Source organism: Falco cherrug, chromosome 5 (genome assembly GCF_023634085.1).
Source record: "Falco cherrug isolate bFalChe1 chromosome 5, bFalChe1.pri, whole genome shotgun sequence".
Lineage (NCBI taxonomy): Eukaryota > Metazoa > Chordata > Aves > Falconiformes > Falconidae > Falco > Falco cherrug.
In genome coordinates this window covers 39,609,994-39,631,197 of record NC_073701.1, presented here as the reverse complement: position 1 = coordinate 39,631,197, position 21,204 = coordinate 39,609,994, and the positions used below count along the sequence as shown (strand labels likewise).

The 21,204-nt window shown below is 39.0% G+C and overlaps 1 protein-coding gene across 8 annotated transcripts in view; it reads left to right on the top strand.

Moving 5' to 3' along the window:
* The first annotated feature begins 559 nt into the window (after positions 1-559).
* PPFIA2 (PTPRF interacting protein alpha 2) overlaps positions 560-21,204 on the top strand; it is a 352,026-nt gene continuing 331,381 nt past the window's right edge. For 7 of the 8 annotated variants that reach the window (XM_055712395.1, XM_005437159.3, XM_055712388.1 and 4 more), the window contains exons 1-2: positions 560-806; positions 13,516-13,766. In XM_055712395.1, coding sequence (XP_055568370.1) covers positions 13,518-13,766 — 249 coding nt within the window. In that variant the 5' untranslated portion in view covers positions 560-806; positions 13,516-13,517. Of the gene's footprint in view, positions 862-13,515; positions 13,767-21,204 lie in introns of all 8 variants that reach the window. The other variant, XM_055712387.1, reaches the window with a different exon arrangement.

Here is a 21,204-nt window from a genome sequence, read left to right as displayed (position 1 = left end):
CAGCGCAGCGGCCGGCGGCCCGTGGCGGGGGCTGGCGGCGGCGCCCCCGGGGCGGGGGCGGGGGGCGCAGGCCGGTGCGCGGTGTGCGGCGTGGCGCACGTGCCGTGGGTGACCTGCCGGGGCTGTCCCCGCTCCCAGTGCCGCGACGCCGGCGCCACGGCTTCACTCTGTACCGCCGACATCAGGCTCTACACGGTGTCTGGCCAGGCTGTAGGTTCCTGTCTGTAAAGCAGAAAACCGCGTTCGGTTTTCATCACGCAGGCAGTCGTTCGTGCGTGTGGACTTCAGTCACGCACAGTACCGCAGTTAGCTTGGCAGGTATCGAAGAACCACAGATGCCAGATATCGCTCAGTTAAGTTCAAAAAAAAAGATGGGAAATAAAGGAAGGATGCTTTTGCCCTGGCCACTCCCCCCTGTAATCGCTTGCCTCCAGCTGCAAAGATGCTGTTGCTGGAAAGGGGCTGCTGGAGCTTTAAGAGCCGTTCCCCCCCCCTCCTGCTCCCAACAATGGTCTGAACCGAGCTCTGCTTCCCAAAGCAAAATTTGTAATATGCCATTTTCCCATGGATGCTTCTCCTCTTGGCTGCTGACGAAGTGACCGAAGAAAATGCTGAGGTGCCACGCAGCCAGTCTTGCCGGAGGACGGGTGCAGGGGCTTGGGGTTTCTGGGAGCAACGCCTGTGTCACCATTGCTAGGAAGACGGTCCAGGAGGGCTCGGCTGTGTGAGTCCCCGCTCGAAGCCGGTGGAGACTGCGGTTGTTATTGATCAAGTGAAAGAGCAGACGCCGAAATAAAAGCCACTAGGTACTGAACGTTCTGAGTTAGACATTCCCTCCTTAGCTCCGATACCCTCTGGGAGGTGAGGTGCAAATGCAAAATCTTGCTGTCTGCCTCTTGCTGTAGTACTTGCGTGGTATTTAAATGCATTTCTGTAATGGGAGTTGGGGAATTTCAGACTAAAAGATGTGAAACCAACTTCTTTTTTTTTTGTGCGGTTGAGAGAGATACGAGGCTGGAGGGATGACATAAAGAATAATAGTTGAAATGAGTGCTTTTTTTATGGTACTGTGTTGATCACTCCTCCTGTGTGGAAGGAGTGCAGGATGCTTCTGTTAAAGGTGATATCATAGTTTAGAGGAGACTGGCAGGTAAGGAGTTAACTAGGAGGAGGAATATGCATGTAATGCAACTCAGACAATAGGAAGGATTTTCCTTATGGAATTACACTGTGCTGCCTAAAGAACAATCTTGCCGAGAACATCTGAGAAGACATAATTGCAGTAAGAAATTATTTTATCAGCCACCGTATCTATTTAACGATGGGGGGGGGGGGGGGAGAAGCTTGTAGATGCAAAATATCTGGAATGATCCAATGAAATGAGTTTTCAAGCTGATGTCACTGTGGACAGGCTAGAACGTATGGTAGTTAGATTTCTACTTCTTTTTCTGCAGCAAAATTACAAGTAACTTGAAATGACTCCTCAACCTTGGTGTGCAAACCAAACGTCTGAGTATACAGAAAACACGCTTTTAAAACCAGTTATGGACAGAAAGGTGAGGGAATGAAATTTGATTCACATCTAAGGTGGTAGCCTTCAAGGTGAGCAAAATGAATGCTTGTCCAAGAGCCTTTGTCAGGCAAAAGCCAAGTAGTATTCAGTCTTCTCCTTCCCAGAGCTTGCCCAAGTGAAAGAAGTCCAGCTGGTAAATTTTCCCAGGCTACATGAGATCATAGAGGTGTTTGTTACGACGTTCACTTAAAAAAAAAAATTAAAAATTCCAAGTCTCTTGGACAATTGAAGTAACAGGCAATGTCAAATAGGGTGGGGTCCAATGAGAAGATGAAAACTTTTTTCATTTTCCACCTTTATAGGATAAGTACTACAGAAATTTCAAGTAGTTTTAGAAAAAGTCAGTATTGAGGATGCACTTTTACACCTGGTCCATACATGGTTATCAGCTTCTGTAGATAGAAGGTAATATATGAGAATTGCTATCAATGTAGTTGTTAATGGAGTAGCTGCAGAAAAGGAGATTTATATAACACTTAACCAAGGGTGGGCATATCGTGTGCTGTTTGTTGCAGTTTTTGTGCATTCACTCATCTGGATGCAGAATTTCAAATTGAGCTAATACTGAGTTTACTCTTGATGGAGACATAATGCAGCTAACGCTATAGATTTGCTGTGACATTTTTTCATACAACCTGAATGATCTTTAATGCAATGACAATGAACCACATTCTTACCCTCTCTCATAGAACTGATCACTTCAAACAGTTGTTGCATTTTGCCAGGTCAATGTTGTGTGGTTAGAGGAGAAACCTGTTCATGATTTCTCGCAGTACTGTAGCGCTGGTCAAGTCACATCCTGCATGCTCCCTAGTCATGTGTAACATACATTTGTGATTTTTATGCTCCTGTTCGGAGGTAGTGAAATGATAGGATGTTGATAGCTTGCCTATGTTAGTGACTTTTCCAACCATTTACACTGATAACAAACACACTGAAGTCCATGGTAGAATTTCCGTGAATTTATGCAGTTGTTGGATTAGGCTCCATGCAAATGATTGGAGAAAACACTGAACTAGGAACCAATCAACCTGGAATATATTTTGCAGTAGATGGTGTGGCAGATACACAGTGGACAAGGAGAAGAACTTTAATGTGGTGCTTCACAGGCTGCCATTGTGTATGGCTATGATACCTGAGCACCTCAGGTCTAGAGCCACTATTAAAATAAGTGCTTATGCTTTATTTCAAATTGGAAGACTTCTAAAGTTATTACATTGCCTAAAAGTCTTTTTCTAGGGAGCATGTATGTGCTATGTGGATTTTAAGGGAAGCAGTAATTTGTTAGTATCCTGCTTTTCCTTCAGAACCTCTGAGAGGGTTTGGGATAGTTGCAAGATGCTACACAAGTTCAGTATTCATTGCATTCTATGAAATTTTTGGGTACTTCATGTGCTCCCTGAGCAAGGGAATTGCTCATGTCTGCTCCATGGCTCCTGATGAATCTAAGAAACAGTGTGTATTAACAGTAAAATGTTGGTGACCTAAAGTAAAACGTATTTCATTGAGGGATTGATTTAGTTACATTCAGAATACTGGGTAAAGTGGTAAACTTTTTACTGCAGAGATACTAAGTTCAATATCAATGGAGCTTTTGTTTTTAAAGAAAGGGAAACATTAAAAACTTATTCGTGTTGACTTAGATCAGTCAAGCACAGCTTTAATTAAGATATATTTTATAGGGCAAGTCAGCCTTTTTCTGGCAAGGGAACACTTTTTTTTTTTTTTCTTTGAATAAAGAGGTATATAATACATGTTTAGGTATTAAGCATATGTCACCTTGTTAAACGATTTCCTTCTACTCCTTCCTCTTTTTTGCAGTCCTGGCTGTATGAGAAGTATTGCATAGAATAATGTACTTGAGGGTTTATTCTGTTATCATGGACTTCTGTGGTCTTGAAGATACGGGACAGAATTGTTTAATCTACCACTAGCAGTTACTAACACCCACTGAAAGAAATTCCAGCTCCTGGATGCCTGTGTCCCCTCATATATAACTCAGCATGCCTGCTGTCATCATCTGACAGGGTGAGATGGCAGCCGCTTAGTAGTGGGTTACTTCTTTTGTAGTTATATGACCTGTTCTTCACTTAACCCTGAGGACCAGCATGGTTAATGGTCTTCATTATCTGTTCCCTCTCTACTTCCATTCATCCCCTAACTCCTTTTCTAATTCAGTTTTCTGGGGGCAACAGCCTGCAGTTCTCCTCTAGTGGCACAAAGAGCTGCTTGCCGTGCTAGGTGCATGGTTGGGCACCACTGCTATAATTTAGGATTTGAGGTACCAAATTAGGAGACCAAGCTGAATGCCTGAAGTACTCCTCCTTCATCTTTTCCTCCTTATTTCGTGTGTCCAGATGCTTGGTAAAGAAGTGCTTAGTAAACTACTTCAGTGGGAATTGACTCAGTGTCTGCAAAGCTTACTCCTGATAGCTGGTTAGATTTCTGAGTATACTCAATTCAACACCATGTGTCTTTCTTTTCAGAAGAAAGCAAGCCTGTGTTTCCTGTGTTTCTCGGTTCTTCAGTTTAATCGAGGGTTAGATTGTTTGATTGATTTATTGAATGTTTTTGAGAGGATGATGTTAAGAAAGCTTTTTTTTTTTCCTGATGAGAATACGGTGTAGTCAGATTTTTATTTCTCATTAATGGCATAGTCAGAAAACTTCCTAAATGTACCAAGCACCTTATTCCTTTATGTATTTTGTAAACATTGTCCTGGTAACAGATTATGATCTTGAACAGGAACAACTTCAACATTGGAATTCTGGGTAAAAATATTTATTTATATTTACTGTCTCTTCCCTTTAGATTCTGGAAGGAGCATATACCACTTAACTACTGCCATACTGTATATATGTGTTCACCTGCCAAGCTACACTTCAATAGCTTTTCAATCTTTATTCTAAAACCAGTTTTTCATTATTTCCTTTACTGTGATTCACTGGGTAGGTGGAAAAATACAAAGCATTGAAATCTTTCTTCCAACCTTTCTTTAGTTTAAGCAAATTGATCGGTGAGTAAAACCAAAATGTGAGGCCATACAAGTTGCGTTACAAGACTTCTCAAACTTTTGAATTTAAAATGTTCTGAGACATGGCATTTTATCATCCAATATAATAGTTTATTTTTGTGTGTTTATGTTCTGACAAAGTATAGTTTCCTACATTTCCAAAAATAAGCACAGGGTTTTGTTGAAATTTGAATGTCTAAAAAGTACATGTTCATTTCTCATCCTCATGTGGTTATGGTTGGTTTTTTTAATGACACTCAGAGATTAGGATTTTTAGTGTAAATAGCAATATCTGAAAATGTGGCTATACTTGTAAACCCTTACAACTGAAGTTTATTTTTTATTTTTTAATGACAGTTTTCTTTACTTGGAAGACTTTGACAAAAGTGTATAGATCCCCAAATTCTCCACAAGGCAGGCCATCCCAATTAAATCTTTTTTTTAATTTTTTTATGAATGCAATGAGATGAGCCACAATGTGGGGTTTTCTGGGTTTTATTATTATTATTGTTATTTGTTTCAAATTTTTCTCCAGTCTTATTTAAATGTATATTAAATTTCAGAATCTCTCTGGTAAATGAGTGAATTCTTTGAATGTAAAGCTTTCTCCAGGCACATGGAATTATTGAGTATGGAAGGGACCTTCGGAGGTCATCTGTGCCAAACCCTTGCCCCGTGCTGGGCCACCTGCAACGTAAGATCAGATTACTCAGTGCAGGTTTGGAAAATAAAAAGAATATTCAGCGATCACTGTAAATTTCTGAAGTTTAAGGCAGATATTTATAGACTCTAATTTTGGTTATATTTTTTCACATTACCTGAAAATTACAAGACATGTTACATTGCAATTAACAATTATGGCAATGAAATTCAAACTTTCTGTTGTAAACCTCAGGGAAGGGATTTCGGTGCTTCATGCACATTGTTGTCTTCACTCATCTTTCCTCTGCTGTTACTGTCAGCTCTGAATTCTTCTTCCCTAATAGGACTCATCAAAGTTATGTGACTGTAATTGCCTTGTAGTAGATGATAGGAATGTATTGATTAGTGAAAGGAATACTACCCTGGGATAACTAAAATCTTAATATAGGAGCTGGCACATGCAGACTGAATTCAGAGATTAAAATATATGCACAGACTCAATGAACATATTGTTGCATCTGACTTTCAGTGTGCACATGGAGTTGAATGAGGAACTAACAGCTTATTACACTGTATAAAACGAATTGAGAAGAGTAGAGGGCTGGAAAACTCCCATCCTGATTGTTGATCTTTTGGGGCTGACTCTGGTTATATAGTTATATGCGGTCAGTTTTATGGCAGGGCAGCAGGATTTCAAAGCATTGGCTGATACAAACAATTAGAAAATATGGAATATCCAAATATCAGTTTATGACTGTATTTGGTCTACCCGATAGTTTTGGTTTAGAAGATCAAGTCCTATGAGCCTAACCAGTCTTTGAAGCAGTAAGAATGAAAGGCAAAAAGGAAGTTTAGAAATGTCCAGTATTTAACCTGCTGAGGTCTGTTCCAGGTAGAATTGATACCTACATGAATTAGTAAGAACTGCGTACTTGAGGCAAATACTTGCCATATATGCATGCATCTGTTATTGCTGTATAGAATGCAGTCAGTCTAGGATGCATCTGACCTGTCTATATGAAAACTGATTCATGCATATATAATGAAATGTATCTGAGATGTATCAAAAGTTCTGCAAACTCACAGATCAGCCACAAAAATGCATGTGTCTTGGTAGGTCTAAAATGTAATAGAAGTGGGCCTGGCATTAGCCTTATTCTGAGCCTTTAAGAAATGCAGCATTGAATGTGGCTGTGTCTTCCCTATAAATACAATTGGAAAAGCCATGTATTTTTCACAGAAAGAATGACTAATTCTGGTTATTTTACAAGAGAGATCACTTTCAGTGTCTAATGGTTGAAATCCTTCCTGTATAAAATATACTTTCACTTAACACCGATTTATGGTCTGCGGTTAGTGAGGCAAGAGTAGGTAGTTACAGTAATTCCTTCTGATTTCAGTGTATGAAATAGTTGATTATATTATATAAGGTTAACAGTTGGACTTGGTGGTGTTAAAGGTCTTTTCCAACCTCACTGATTCTCTGCTTCTATGTAACCAGAGTAAAAATTGTTGGGGTTTTGGCATTTTTTTAATCACCAAAATTTGGTTTAAAATTCAAGGTTACATAGAAGGAAAATCAGAAGTTGCTCTCTTTCCCTGTTGGAAATTTTAAAATGTAATTAAAATTACTCAGGTTATGACCACATTAGCAAACAGATCTAACTGTTCATAGCAATACTTTTTTATGTTTTAATATGAACCCCTCAGTTTGTTACCATCTGCATTGTGTTGGCGTGTCTCTATGTGCTTTTGGTGTGTACAAACTAAATTCCTTTCACCTGTATCTAAACTGGAAGCTTACTTTAAATCTAATGTCCTGACCCCATGTATGAACCCCATTATCATGTGGTAACCAAAGGTTGTCTAACACGTGCACACACCTTCAGAAGGCTCTGGAAACTTCAAGACCTTGTAACTCCCTGACGTTACTAATTTCCTATATAAAGATCCAGCCACATATGTGCACTCTATTTGTCCTCAGCTGCCAGTCTTCCACTACTAAATTGTGATCAGCCTGTTTGCTGACAATCTTCCTTTACTTTTGTTGGTTTGAACTCCTCTCAGTGCTTTACCTACCTTAGCTTTTGTTGCAGACCCTCATGATGAACCTCCCTTTTCTCCTTTTTTCTTCCTTTTAAAATGCATCAGATATTCTCATATTTTGATTCCTTCCTGCTGTCAAGCAGAAAATTCATAAAGGTTGCAATAAGGTCCTGGGGAAGTGGCTCTATTCTTGAACATGTGCTGGAAGAAGGCCAGCATTTCTTGGGAACAGTCTTAAATGGTGGCAGCCTCAGGACATTGAAAGCATCCCATCTGCTGGCAGGTATAAGAGTGATAAATGCCAGATAAAATTTAAAAAAAAGGAAAAAAAAAAAGAATGCTTTTCTAAAGGCAAGAAGACACAAATCATAGTAAATCAGAACAGCATGACATATGTGTCTTTCACAAAATGCTATAAGAAATTTTTCTTTGGGAGCCCCACAGCAAACCTGCAGTTGTTTGAAATTTTGTTCCTTTTTTCTGGGTTGATGAACTAGGAACACCCTGAGAAATCGAGCTCACTTCAGAATTGTTTCAGGGTTCTTGTTGTTGGCTCCCTCAAAAGATCCATGTGAGGACATGGCCCAGGATTCCATTTTTCCCTGCTCCTCACTCTTGCAGGTATCAGTGCATCCCTTTCTGGCATGCTCTCCCAGCATTTCTGATCTAGTTTAGGGTAGCATACTGCTTTTCTATATTCACCTCCAACTGAGGGTGGGAAAGGGAGAGGATGCCTGTGGTTTCAGTGGAATCATGGCATTGATCTCTGAACTGCTGGAAAGCAAGGTACATCATCAGTCTGACTGCAAGAACTGCTGTACCTTCTAAAGATTCTCCTGGGGTTGTGAGCTATGGCAGAAAACTTCCAAACAGCAACTGCCTACAACAGGAACTGCTCACCCATTCCCTGCCTTCTCTGAGGTCTTACTCACAGCCCAAGCTTGTTACTTGTGCCGTGTTGGGATAATGTAGCCCAGGCTTTCAAAATAAGCATGCTGCATGGACCACTTCCCTCCCAGAATGCAGCAGCTTAGAGGGAGCAGATGTGGTAATACTGCCATGAACATTCAACTCATGGATTCCATTGCTGCCCCACAACCACCTATATCTATGGCTTCCCACATCCCCATAATGACTACAGAGGAGATATTCTATCTAGTTTGGATACAAAGTGCTAAGGTAGCAACAGCTCTCTGCACAGAGGTTTCCTTACTTGTTCCTGCACGCACACCACCAGCATGTGTCAAAAATTGCACCACTCTCACTCTGCCACTTCCTGTGAGCAGTAGTAGTGTCTGCTGTGCTGTTCAGAACATAAACTTGATCTGCATGTGCAGGACATTGGAGGTAATTGATTGAATGATGCAGGTTTACCCATGAGAATCCCCTGGGGCAAGAGGCATGCCTCATGAAATCATGAAATGTTGATGATCATGAAGCAGGAAAGGTTCAGTGACAATCTGAATTGTTTTCTTTGGTCTTGGAGAATGGTTCTTGGAGAACCTTGGTCTCTGGCCACCTGCTGCATACTGAAAAGTTAGGATTAAATTCAGCAAGTGGCAGATGGGCTTGGATGTTTTAGTTATGCCTTTGCTCACTGTGAACTTGACCATCCCAAACTGGTTAGCCATGAGTGGGGTCTGGGTGGAGACACTCGACAGAGCGATGTCCACTTCCCAAGTGAAATGTACTCCCACAACATTGTCGGAGATTCGTGGAGGCGGGACAGTGGCTCCCCCTGCTGGTAGTCCCACATCTCAAGATACCTGTGGACTGTGGACAAAGCAGTTAGATAAGCAAGAGCTCCCCCAAAACTCTTCTGTCTTTGCAGGGAAATTGAAGTGTAGGAGGATGGGTGCTCATTTATTCAAACTGTCTTTTTGCTGATGCAGCTGCAGTTTAGTTACTCCCCATCTGTGGTGCCTCACAGTACACACTGGCCATATTCACAAGAGGAGGTGGTAGGTACCATGAAGGTCTTGCACCATGAAGTGGTGCAAATGTGTTTAAACTTGAAGTTTTTCATGGTGATGGAGGCACTGATGTATTAACATCATCTCAGTAAGAAAGGACAATGTAGTGCTTCCTAGTGAAGCCTACAATTTAGGAGGGACAAATGTTTCTGGAATAGAAAGTTTTGAACCTCATGAGTAATGGAAATATGCAGCATCAGATCGGATAATCCTGGGTAAATAAACCTGACCTAAATATATTGGAGATGTGAGGAACTTCTCTGTATCACTTCAAACTATTAACTGCTTCTCTTGCACCTAATTAATTAAGTGGATAATAGCCACAAGTAACCTTTACTTTGCCTCCAGTCTAGAAACTTTAGAAACAGGATCAAGACCTACCTCAAACCTCAGTAATGAAGCTATTGCCTGTGAAGGCTATGCAGAAGTAGCTGATAATTCACACTGAAATACCAGTGTTTGGTGACAACTTTGCTAGTTACCACATCTGCTAAAAAAGTGAAAATTAAGGATACTAAGTTCTGCCTGAACATTCAGAATACGATCAAGGCCAGCTAATCTTAGTGAAGCTATGTAATTTTCTCAGTAAATCTTAGCAGCAAGCAGTGTTAGCACAAGGATTTCTTGTGACTTAGTGATAGTAGGAGGAGTTGGTTTAAATGAATTAAGTACAGGTGCCTTATCTCTTTTGTTCCCTGGTGTATGTCCTGTCTTTAAGTTACATTCTGTAACAGCTAAATCTTCTGTTTTTCATAAATTCCACTTTTAGAAGTTTCATTTCCCTACTTTGGAAAGCAGCCCAGATTTATGACTATGTAGAGCTAATGCGTAATAGTATTGAGACTGAAATGGTGAGAATGTTACCTGATGCCACCTTGGGCATAGTGATCACAAAATGATAGAGTTTATGATTCTGGAGAAGTAAGGAGAGAAGGTCAGCAGGACTGCTACCTTGGACTTCTGGAGGGCAGTTTGGCTTGTTTAGGAGCCTGGTTGGCAGAGTCCCTTGGGAGGTAGCCCTGAAGGGCAAAGGAGTCCAGGAAGGCTGGACATTCTTCAAGAAGGGAATCTTAAAGGTGCAGGAGGAGGATGTCCCTATGTGCTGAGAGATGAGCCAGTGGGGAAGAATGGCAGCCTGGCTGAATAGAGAGCTTTGCCTGGAACTCTGGAAAGAAAGGAGAGTTTATGACCTTCGGAAGAAGGAGCAGGCAACTCAGGAGGACTACAAGGATGTCATGAGGTTATGGAAGGATAAAATTGGAAGGGCCAGAGCCCACTTAGAACTTAATCTGGCTACTGCCATAAAAGACAATAGAAATGTCTCTATAAATTCATTAGCAACAGAAGGAGGGCTAAAGAGTATCTCTATCCTTTATTGGATGTATGGGGAAACACAGTGAAAAAGGATGAGGAAAAGGCTGAGGTACTTAATACCTTCTTTGCCTCAGTCTTTAATAGTAAGACCAGTTGTTGTCTGGGTACAGAGCCCCTTGAGCTGGAAGACAAGGATGGGTAGCAGGATGAAACCCGCATAGTCAAGGGGGCCAGTCAGCGACCTGCTACACCAGTTAGACACACACAAGTCTATGGGGCCAGATGGGATCCATCCAAGTGTACTACTGAGGGACCTGGAAGAAGTGCTCACCAAACCACTTCTAGTCATTTATCAGGAGTCCTGTCTTAACTGGGGAGGTCCCAGTTGACTGGAAATTAGCAAATGTGATGTCTGTCTACAAGAAGGGCTGGAAGAAGGTTCTGGGGAGCTACATGCTTGTCAGTCTGACCTCAGTGCTGAGGAAGGTTATGGAGTGATCATCCTAAATGACATCACATGGCATATACAGGACAATCAGGCCCAGTCATCATGAATTTATGAAAGGCAGGTCCTGCTTGACAAACCTGATCTCATTCTCTTGCAAGGTGATCTTAATGGATGAGGGAAAGGCTGAGGATGTGTCTACCTAAACTTCAGTAAAGCCTTTGACTCTGTTTCCCACAGCATTCTCCTGGAGAAACTGGCCACTCATGGCTTGGGTGGGCGTGCTCTTTGCTGGGTAAAGAGCTGGCTGGACGTCGAGCCCAAAGGGTGGTAGTGAATGGAGTTACCTCCAACTGGCGGCACGAACAAGTGGTGTTCCCCAGGGCTCAATATTGGGGCCAGCTCTGTTTATATGTCTCTATCAGTAATCTGGATGAGGGTACTGAGTGCACCCTCAGTAATTTTGCAGATGACACCAAGTTGGGTGGGAGTGTTGATCTGCTTGAGGGTGTGAAGGCTCTTCAGAGGGGTCTGGACAGGCTGGATCAGTGAGCCTAGGCCAGTTGTATGAGGTTCAGCAAGGCAAAGTGATGGGTCCTGCTCTTGGGTCGCAACCCCGTGCAACACTACAGGCTTGGGGAAGGGTGGCTGGAAAGCTGCCTGGTGGAAAAGGACCTTGGGGTGTTGGCTGACAGCTGGGTGAATATGAGCTGGCAGTGTGCCCAGGTGGCCAAGAAGACCAACATGATCCTGGCTTGTATCCGAAACCGTGTGACCAGCAGGACTTGGGAAGTGATTGCTCCCCTGTACTTGGCACTGGTGAGGCCGCACCTCAAATAGTGTGTTCAGTTTTGGGCCTCTCACTACAAGAAGGACATTGAGGTGCTAGAGCGTGTGCAAAGAAGAGCAACGAAACTGGTGAAGGGTCTAGAGAACAAGCCCTATGAGGCGTGGCTGAGGGAACTGGGGTTGTTTAGTTTGGAGAAAAGGAGGCTCAGGAAGGACCTTATTGCTCTCTACAGCTGCGTGAAAGGAGGTTTAGCAAGATGGGGGTAGGTCTCTTCTCCTAAGTAACAAGAATAGGACAAGAGGAGATGGCCTGAACTTGTGCCAGGGGAGGTTTAGATTGGGTATTAGTTCACCGGAACAGTTGTCAAGCATTGGAACAGGCTGCCCAGGGATGTGGTTGAGTCACCATTTAAAATACGTGTGGATGTGGCACCTAGAGACATGGTTTAGTGGTGGACTTGGCAATGGCAGGTTAACGGTTGGACCTGATGATCTTAAGGTCTTTTCCAACCTAAACTACTCTATGATCCTGTGATTCTATGATGGCACTCTCAACAGTGCAAGTGTGTCAACGACATGTATTGTAGACAGAGTTCATGTCTGGAAGGTCCACAACAAACTCCTAAGTAAAATATTTTTAACTTCCAGTAGATGAACCAAAAGCACCTTGATCCCACTTGTTGAGACAAAAGGCTTTCAATAGTTACTACAAGAACAGAATTTCCAGAAATTAACTCTTAATTATTTATAAAGTTGTCTGCTGTACTTCTCGTCATACTAGAAAGACAATTTCTGATTCTTTGGGTGACTGTCATTGGGTAGATTTCATCTATTATTAACACAGTCTTTTTATTTTTTAAAAAAAGTCTGAGCTTTGAGATCTGTCATGTCTTTGGTTGGGTTTTTTTATTTTTTTTTTTTCCCATCTGCTGGACCCAGTATTTCACAGCATAAGCTTCTCCACATGCACGAACTGAGATTTAGAGATTTATGTAAGAAGCTTTATAATCGAAGAATTTGACTAGATATTATTTACTCTTCTCATGACTTCTTTTAGGAAACCACAGTGATTCTTTCCCTGGTAATTCAGTTTGCACAAGATATCACAGGGATGGTAATTAGAAGAGAGTTTCTAGTTCTTGACCTCTTACTAAACGAGCTCACTGGAGAATAATTTCCCCTGAGGGTGGGAATAACTAAACAGAAAAATAGATTAACCTGGTATTGTTAAGGCAGTATGATACTGGATCAATGGTTAGCCTGAGCTGTACTGTAGAAATGCCTAGAGCAGGAAAAAATCTGGCAATTAATGGCAGCTATTGGTGTCAATACCAACAATTCAACAATGACATTAAGTAAGAGAGGGGAGAAAATCAGTGATAAAGGAGAGTACAATTGCAGAGGAGGTATTTGCTGTCATTTTAAGAGAACATTTTTTGCAAAACTGTTAATTTAAAATATTCTTTTACCTGCCATCTCCTTCCAGGCATTCTTCTCTCACTTTGGGAAGCACATTCAGTCTTTACTGTGTGGAATTAGTCACTGTATTTAATCCCTCTCTATCGACCATCTGATTAACATTCAAAGCACAAAGTTGAAAGAGGGAACAATGCAATAATCTACTACTGTGTCCATGTGACAGAGTTAATTCCTCTTATGAAGACCCCTCAAACGTTTTTCTACTGAAGAGCTTTTCCTTGATTTGTGTTTTTTTTTAAAGAAATGATGTGTGAAGTGATGCCAACGATAAACGAGGACACCCCGATGAGTCAACGGGGGTCCCAAAGCAGCGGCTCGGACTCGGATTCTCACTTTGAGCAGCTGATGGTGAACATGCTGGATGAAAGGGACCGTCTCCTTGATACTCTTCGGGAGACACAGGAAAGCTTGTCACTTGCACAGCAACGCCTACAGGATGTCATCTACGACAGAGACTCCCTCCAGCGACAGCTTAACTCAGCACTGCCTCAGGTATGCAATTTATCAAGATTTTTTTTTAGGTTCACCAGTTTTCTGCTTAATGTCACTTACTTTAACCCTAATCAGTATTTATTCCTTGAGGCCCAAATTCTGCTCCCATTGAGGTCGGCTGCAGATCTCCTATCAGTTTAATAGTACCTGGTTTGACCTTTTGGGGACCTGTCTTCTCTTAAAAGTTAAGAGTAGGAGTAATGCTGTTGACTTCAAGGAGAGCAAGATGAAGGCCTGTAGCTACTGGTTCTTTTGGCTGTTGCTCTAGCATTTACAACAGATGAGGGATCATTTAAATTAAAGATCTAATGGTGGCAATGAAGAAAAAAGAATGAGGATGTGTCCTGCAGACTCTGTTCCAGATACGAGTTTCTAACTAGCGTTACAACAAATAAAACTAGCTTATGTAGGTTAAATAAGGTACTACACAAAACCACAAACACAACTGATTATTTTAAAATAATTATATAAATTTCATTATCTAAAATTACCTTGGTATTTTTTAGGAATTGCAAAAATAATTACTTCAGTTAAAATAATAATATTATATTAATTTCAAAATTATATATCAACATAACATTATTTTTCAATATACCAGAACTAAAAGCAAAGAAACATCTTAGTTCAGTCTGAATATCTGTCCAAAGGTTTGAAACATACCATGGTTCACAATGCAGTTTTTCTCCATATTATTTTCTTTATGTTTCCCAGTTGTCACATACTAGAGAATTTGATTGTAGCCATGAGGGCCTGGATGTGCTTGCCTAAGCAAAGTTGTATACCTATTAGACAGTGATTAGAGAGGAAGGAAGAGAGATTGAGCTGTGTGTTGTGAATAAGGAGGTGGTACGGACGGATGAATCGAATGAATGAGAAAGTTCTTAAAGACAGAAAAGGAAAAAGGCACCCACTGAAGCAGGGACCAGAAGCAGCTGCGCTAACCCCAGCAGGTTATTGGAATATCTTGGGGTAGGGCTGAAAAAGAGAGACTGAATCATTTGAAGAATAGCATTAGCAGCTTCAGTATTAGCTCCAGGCAATAAAAATGACTACACTTGGCTCAGGTCAAACAAAAAGGAGTAGTTATGATCTTGATATACAGTAAAATCAAGGGTTCTTTTTGTTTTTCTCAAATGTGTGGGCAGTTGAACTTCTTTTCCAGTGGTGTCTCTTTGTAGAAGAGTGTAAAACAATACGTGAAAAACAGCATAGATCATTTCTTCAAGGACTTACTGCTAGAAATCTGAAGAAGAGAGGAAGTTCTGCATCTGTGAACCCATATTCGGTGTGCCGCTTGGTACAGAGGCACTCTCCACTCAGCCCACATTGAAGTATTTCTGTTGAGCACTAGCAGGTGTCTAAGCTGTAATGTTTCTTTGTGTCACGTAAGGAAAACTCCTGCTAAAATGCAGAAGACTAGCTAAGGAAAATAATATTCAGCATAAATGTGATACAGAGTCTAAAAGAAACAGAAATTATAAGGAACTGGATTATGATATGATTTTAATCTTTATTTTTTGTGGTAAATGTGGGTGGTTTATGTTTTTGAATGAAAGTCAGTAAACCCCCTAAAAGTAATTAATCTGTAAGGTGAACACTTTGCACTGCCATGTACCATTATGAATGTATATTTCAGGTGGTGTTCATCCATATGACATCTGAGTGGAGATGTGAGTTTCCTGTGTGAGAAACTGTGTGACACACTCCTTACACTTTAAAGCACAACCAGATTTTTTTCCCTTCAATTAGGTTGTCTAGATCTTCATGTAAGTAATTAAATTCTGTAGTAACTTTTGTATATTTGTATATAAGTACAGAACATATAACAGTCTAGTAATACAGACTTCCAAGAAAATAACTTCCATATGACTGCCATACTATTTAGCTTCCTATCTGGACTTGAGATATTCTACATAGTACTTTTATCATTGTCTTTTTTGCTTATGGTTTCATGAATGGCAAGTTTACATTGCTATCTGCCTAACATAGCCCTATGACAAAATGCTACCCAGTACTTTAACCGTGAAGAGGAAGAATTCTGTGTTGAATCGATTTAAGAGAATACACGAATGTATGAGAACTACATGATAATTTTTAGTTATAATGTGACGTCTAATGAGTCTTACTTTATCAAAATATGATGGGTTTTAGCTCTGAATTTCTTGAGTAGTTTTCAAAATTAAATTATTTCTTAGCATTTACATAGTGCTTTGCATATAGAAAGTGTGTATTAACACAGTTATATTCCAAAGCTTTTTTGTTAGGATGTTGGTTTTATTTATTGTCTTAAACAGTTAAAAATATGATCTGGAAAAATCATTGCACTTTTCATAAATAGAATCTGAACAAAAAGAAACTGCTTGAAAACTGGAGTAATGAATGAGCCATTGAAAAATCTTGCCTGATTTGAAATAGGAAACAATTAATAACCTTAAATATGAAGCTTGAGCTATTAGTTATGCTGTTACAGCTACAGCTGTTAATGCTGTAGCCAAAATGCAAAGTAGGACTGTAAATGGCTCTGAAGTTTTTATGCTGATCTATACTGCAGCAGCAAATTGTTTAGTTAACTACATCTTTCAGATCTGACTTACAGATAGTTGTCTTGCTAACTGCTTCCACTGAAGTAATTTTTCTTTCTGTTAGATTAGCAGTCTTAACTTTATGAACATCTGTGATTAACTGAACAGCTATGTTTAAGGAAACAAGGAAAAAGTGAGCAGGCAATCACAGACCAGTTAGCATATAATAATAAGAGAAGACATCAAAACTTATTTTGGAGAAAAAACTAGTAATAAGTCAAAAAGTTAAAAATACGAAAAGGGCTCACCAAAATTATCTTTATACAGAAAAACTCAACAGTACTCTTTGGTACCAGAATTGTTAAACAAGGGAACTATGATATTGCTAAAATAGACACCTTTTGAAGTGGCCCCATTTAAATTACTAGTAGATGTGAAGCTAGGAAGAAAAAGTAAGATAATTGCTAAGGTGAGCAATAAAAGTGAGGGAAAATTTTTACTTACAGTAGACATTGACAGGATGAAGGAGGCTAGTAGTAGCAGTTGATTAAGAATGTGTTTTGAGACCAATTTTTGTTAATTTTGGCACAAGAAGGAGAAGCATGCTAGTGGAAATTTTGGACAACACAAGTGTTGAACAGTCAATTAAGGAAATGAATGTGATAGTACACAAGAACAAAAGTAACAGGTGGGATGATATTGCATGGTACAAAGATGAGGGCCCTACATCTGTCATTTAATAACAAAAATTTATGTTCTGACATTTTAGGTAGCAGTAGTAGAGAGGAAAAAATCTATGTTCATATATGCTTATACATGTTATACAACAGTTGTAGGCAGCCAATGGTGTGTATCATTCTGAAATATATTATGTAAGAGATTTCTATTAGATGTAGATAAGTATTAATGCAGTTAAACCAAGGGGTAGTTTGAACCTTATTGTCTGGGTTTTGGCTCAGTAGTGATTAAGAGTCAACATCAAGCTGGAAGAGATTCAGAAAAAGACTGCTAGAGAAAAAAGACAGTAACGCCTTTTGCATGAAAAGACAAAGTGAAGTTTCTTACTTCTGGGCAAAACTGAGTTGAGAGGCAATATGAGTAATTTCATAAATTTTCTTGGAGAGGCAGGAAGATGGAGCAACTAGGTAAACATGAAATAAATGGTTTAAGCCAAAAATAATGTTGATGGAGGAAAAAATGAATGTAGAATGCCATGAATAAAGATATATCATTCATCAAAAGTTCTTGAATTATCAAGGAATGACATTCAGGATCCATCTTTCTGAGACAAAAACAGGGTGAAAACTCCAAACTGTTTTCAAGATGGCATTGGTGTGAAAGACATTATATATCATAGTACCTTTGGTTAACCTCTGAACTTGACTCAGAACACCCCTTCCTGTTCTTTATTTCAGACTCACAGTGGTGAGATTCTACTTTGTGTGGGATCATTCACACAAAGAATGAAACATGAGACTGAATAGTTTTACTGAAACTATGAGAATTATGTGACAGTAAAGTTGAGAAGTGTTCTGTGTGTTGTAATAGGTCTTCTGATACTAAGAATCTGGTTCACAAGTAGTCTTGTTTATTCTTTCCAAAGCTGCCTTTTGACAGTGGAAACCTCTAAGGAAAGTGTATTTGGGTCTGCACTGCATGTTCCCTTAGAATAGGAGTTTATTGTATTTAGGTCGTGACTCTTGAGTCCAGCAAAAAAGTAATAATTGCTGAATACAATACAACTCTACTGTAATGGTGAAACATAGGAACTAAATACTTAGCATTACGGTTTTATTTTATTGGAGTAAAATTAGGTCTTTTACTGTAGCATAAAAAAGTGCTCTACTAAAAAGGTTAGTAACTGTAGTTAGAAATTAACTCCTGTGTTAAGTGGTAGAAAGAGGAAAATGTTCAGTTACCACTTTCTGAAGCACATTTCATCATAATCTTTTCTAAGCTGGATTGTCTAGAAAGTCACCTATATTAGTTGCCTTGTAAACAAACACTGAAAAAATGCAATTTATGTCATTGTAAGACTTACAACAATCATAGGAATTACAATAATTATAAATGTACTCTGATAAACAACACTGAACTAGGCTTGTTTAATGGTTATTTTGTTGTATCTTTTAGTCTTTCAAAAATAAGTTTCAAGGTATGGGAGATGCTGAGGTATTATTTTTATGAAGATGTTCATAGGTCATCACTCTCTAGTCAATTATGTGTGTTTTGTTCATTAATAATGTACTTGCTCAGTGATTTACTTGGAAACTAATCTAATATTCACAGAATCACAGAATGGTTGAGGTTGGAAGAGACCTCTGGAGGTCACCTTGTCCAACCCTTCTGCTCCAGCAGGGTTACTAAGAACAGGCTGCCCAGCACGGTGTCCAGATGTCTTTTGAGTATCTCTGAAGGTAGACTCCATGACCCCTCTGGGCAACCTGTGTCAGTTTTACTCACCCTTAGAGTAAAAAGTGTTTCCTGATGTTCAGGAGGGACCTCCTGTGTTTCAGTTTGTGCCCATTGCCTCTTGAATATTACATTACTGGAAACGGGCATAACAGGCCTCTAGCTGTGCATGATGATAAAGCAGAACGAGTTTGCAAGCACTTTAAAAGACTTTAAGATGCTAAAATGGATCCTGATGATTGTCAAAGTCAGGACAATTTCTCTGATAATTGTTAGTCTCTTTCCCCTGCCCTGCACTGGGAATTTAGCTAGACATCACTTTGCTCATTATTAAAGGACTGATGAAAATGTGTAAGATCTTTTCACTTTGAGTGAGTTACTTTCAGTTTGAATCTGGACTAGCAACAGAATTATATAATGGGTGATTCTGAGAAAATTACAAATTAAGTTTTCAAATACAGTTGTTTAATTTTCAATTTTAATGTTTATATAATTTTAATAAAAATACCAAATTCTTTTAAAGTCTTTTGAATAGAAAGAAAATATTGAAACTTTTTTTACAAAATTTAAAATCAATAATACTGCCACAATTTTTTAGTTTTGTGCTTATTTCATAAAATCAGCATTTTAAAATTTTAAATGTTGCTAAAGAGTTTTTACACTTCAGAGTCCAATGAGCTTAGAGAAATGCTGTTGCAAGGCTGAAAAGCCTGTGATAATCACAATTTGTAATCAGACTTCACAAGTAAAATATTCTTCCAATTGAAAATGGTAGATAATGACCTGCATTCTTTGACTAGTTCTTTGGTATTTACAGTCATACATTAATTTTGTTCAGTCTTTAAATAAAAAATCTGGTTTTAGAGAAAATTCATAGATAATGGAAATGTCATACCATCACTAACATTGCTGTAGTTAGGCTGATATTTTCAAGTGGGTAACAGATGTTGGTACATAGGTTTTGTTACTTTAAACAATACATAAAATATCTAATTCGTTATTTACCAAATCTTCCCTTCATGTGTTTTGATCTCCTTTTCTGTGCAGTTGCTGGATTTTTGTAAAGAAGGTCTAAGTTCTGAATGCACTGAGCATTTATGCTAGCAGATTTTTTTTTTTTTTCATGGCTATAACTCTTTTCATGTTCTGATGATTGGAATCTGCGCCTATGCTCTGTCTTTCATGGTACAATTCATTCTGACTAATAAAGCTGTCAAAAAGTTAATAATTCAGTCTTAATCATATAGCATCTCTATAAGAAAACGGGAAAATTAAGCCCTTCAGAAAGGGCATTTCATTCTGAAAGATGGGTAGGGTGAACCTGGAAATGCTCTGGTCTTGGTTTGTTTAGATAGCTAAACAGACATGAGGTTGATTCTTCTGTACATATGTATAAACCCCTAAATTTAAAGTGGACCTTTTAAAACTACAGCAGTCTAAATATGCTGTTCTTTGGTAGAGATCATAGAATAATTTATACTGAGAGGGACTATTGGAACTCAAGTGGTCCAAATCCCCTGCAAAGCAGGGCTAGCTACCCAGGTCTAGAAAGAGGGTGTTAACTGAAATACATATTAATCGATTCCATAGAATCATAGAATAGTTTGCATTGGAAGGGACTTCTGAAGGTCATGTAGTCCATCTCAGACAGCATCCTTCTCAGAGAAATCGTACAGCAATAATAAACAACTCTGTTAATACTAGCTAGCAAAAAAAGGTATAACTTTTAATTTGAATAATTATTTAATAAAAAATTACAACTTTATGAAAGACCTTCTAATATTACATGTAAAGTAGAACAATTGTCTTGCCTGTTTCTACGCTAGCCTCTTTAGAATTTTATTAGAAGTATCTTTAGTATGAATTTTTAGAACAGACAGGGAAATATCCAGTACCAGTTCAGAATTAGTCACACTTTTTTTTGTCTTAATAAGGAACATGGAAGGGAAGTGGCTCCAGTTTCTTTAATCTATGTTTGTTTATTTTTTTAATTTCCCACAACTTTGAGTAAATTGTCATTCCAGTGAATCACTCTGGTTACAGTTCTAATGAAGTATAAATTCTTCAAGATGTTGCAAAAATATTTTTTTTCTCTCTTAAGAAATATTATCATTAGCACTATTTGAAAATCTGTTTTTTCTGGATATAAATAGTAGAATTGTTTGGGGTATGGGACTGCAATGCTAAAAAGAATCCTATGATGTCTGCTAGTAGCCCATAGATTTCAGCTAAACTCTTAATTGCTAGCTACAATAATTCAGTAATAAAAACTAGTAATAGAAATATACTGGTAATCATTAAGGTTTCTTTCATCTAATAAGATACCACTTATTTAGAAATGCTTACTGGAGGCATGATAGAAGGGAAAATCCAAAGAGGGAAATGTAATGACCTTGCTTTATTGAACCAGTTTATGTAATTTGATCAATATTAAGCTTTAATAGGATTGTGATTAAAGAATTTTGATGATAGCCTTGCAGTTTCTTTCAGTACTGATGAACAAT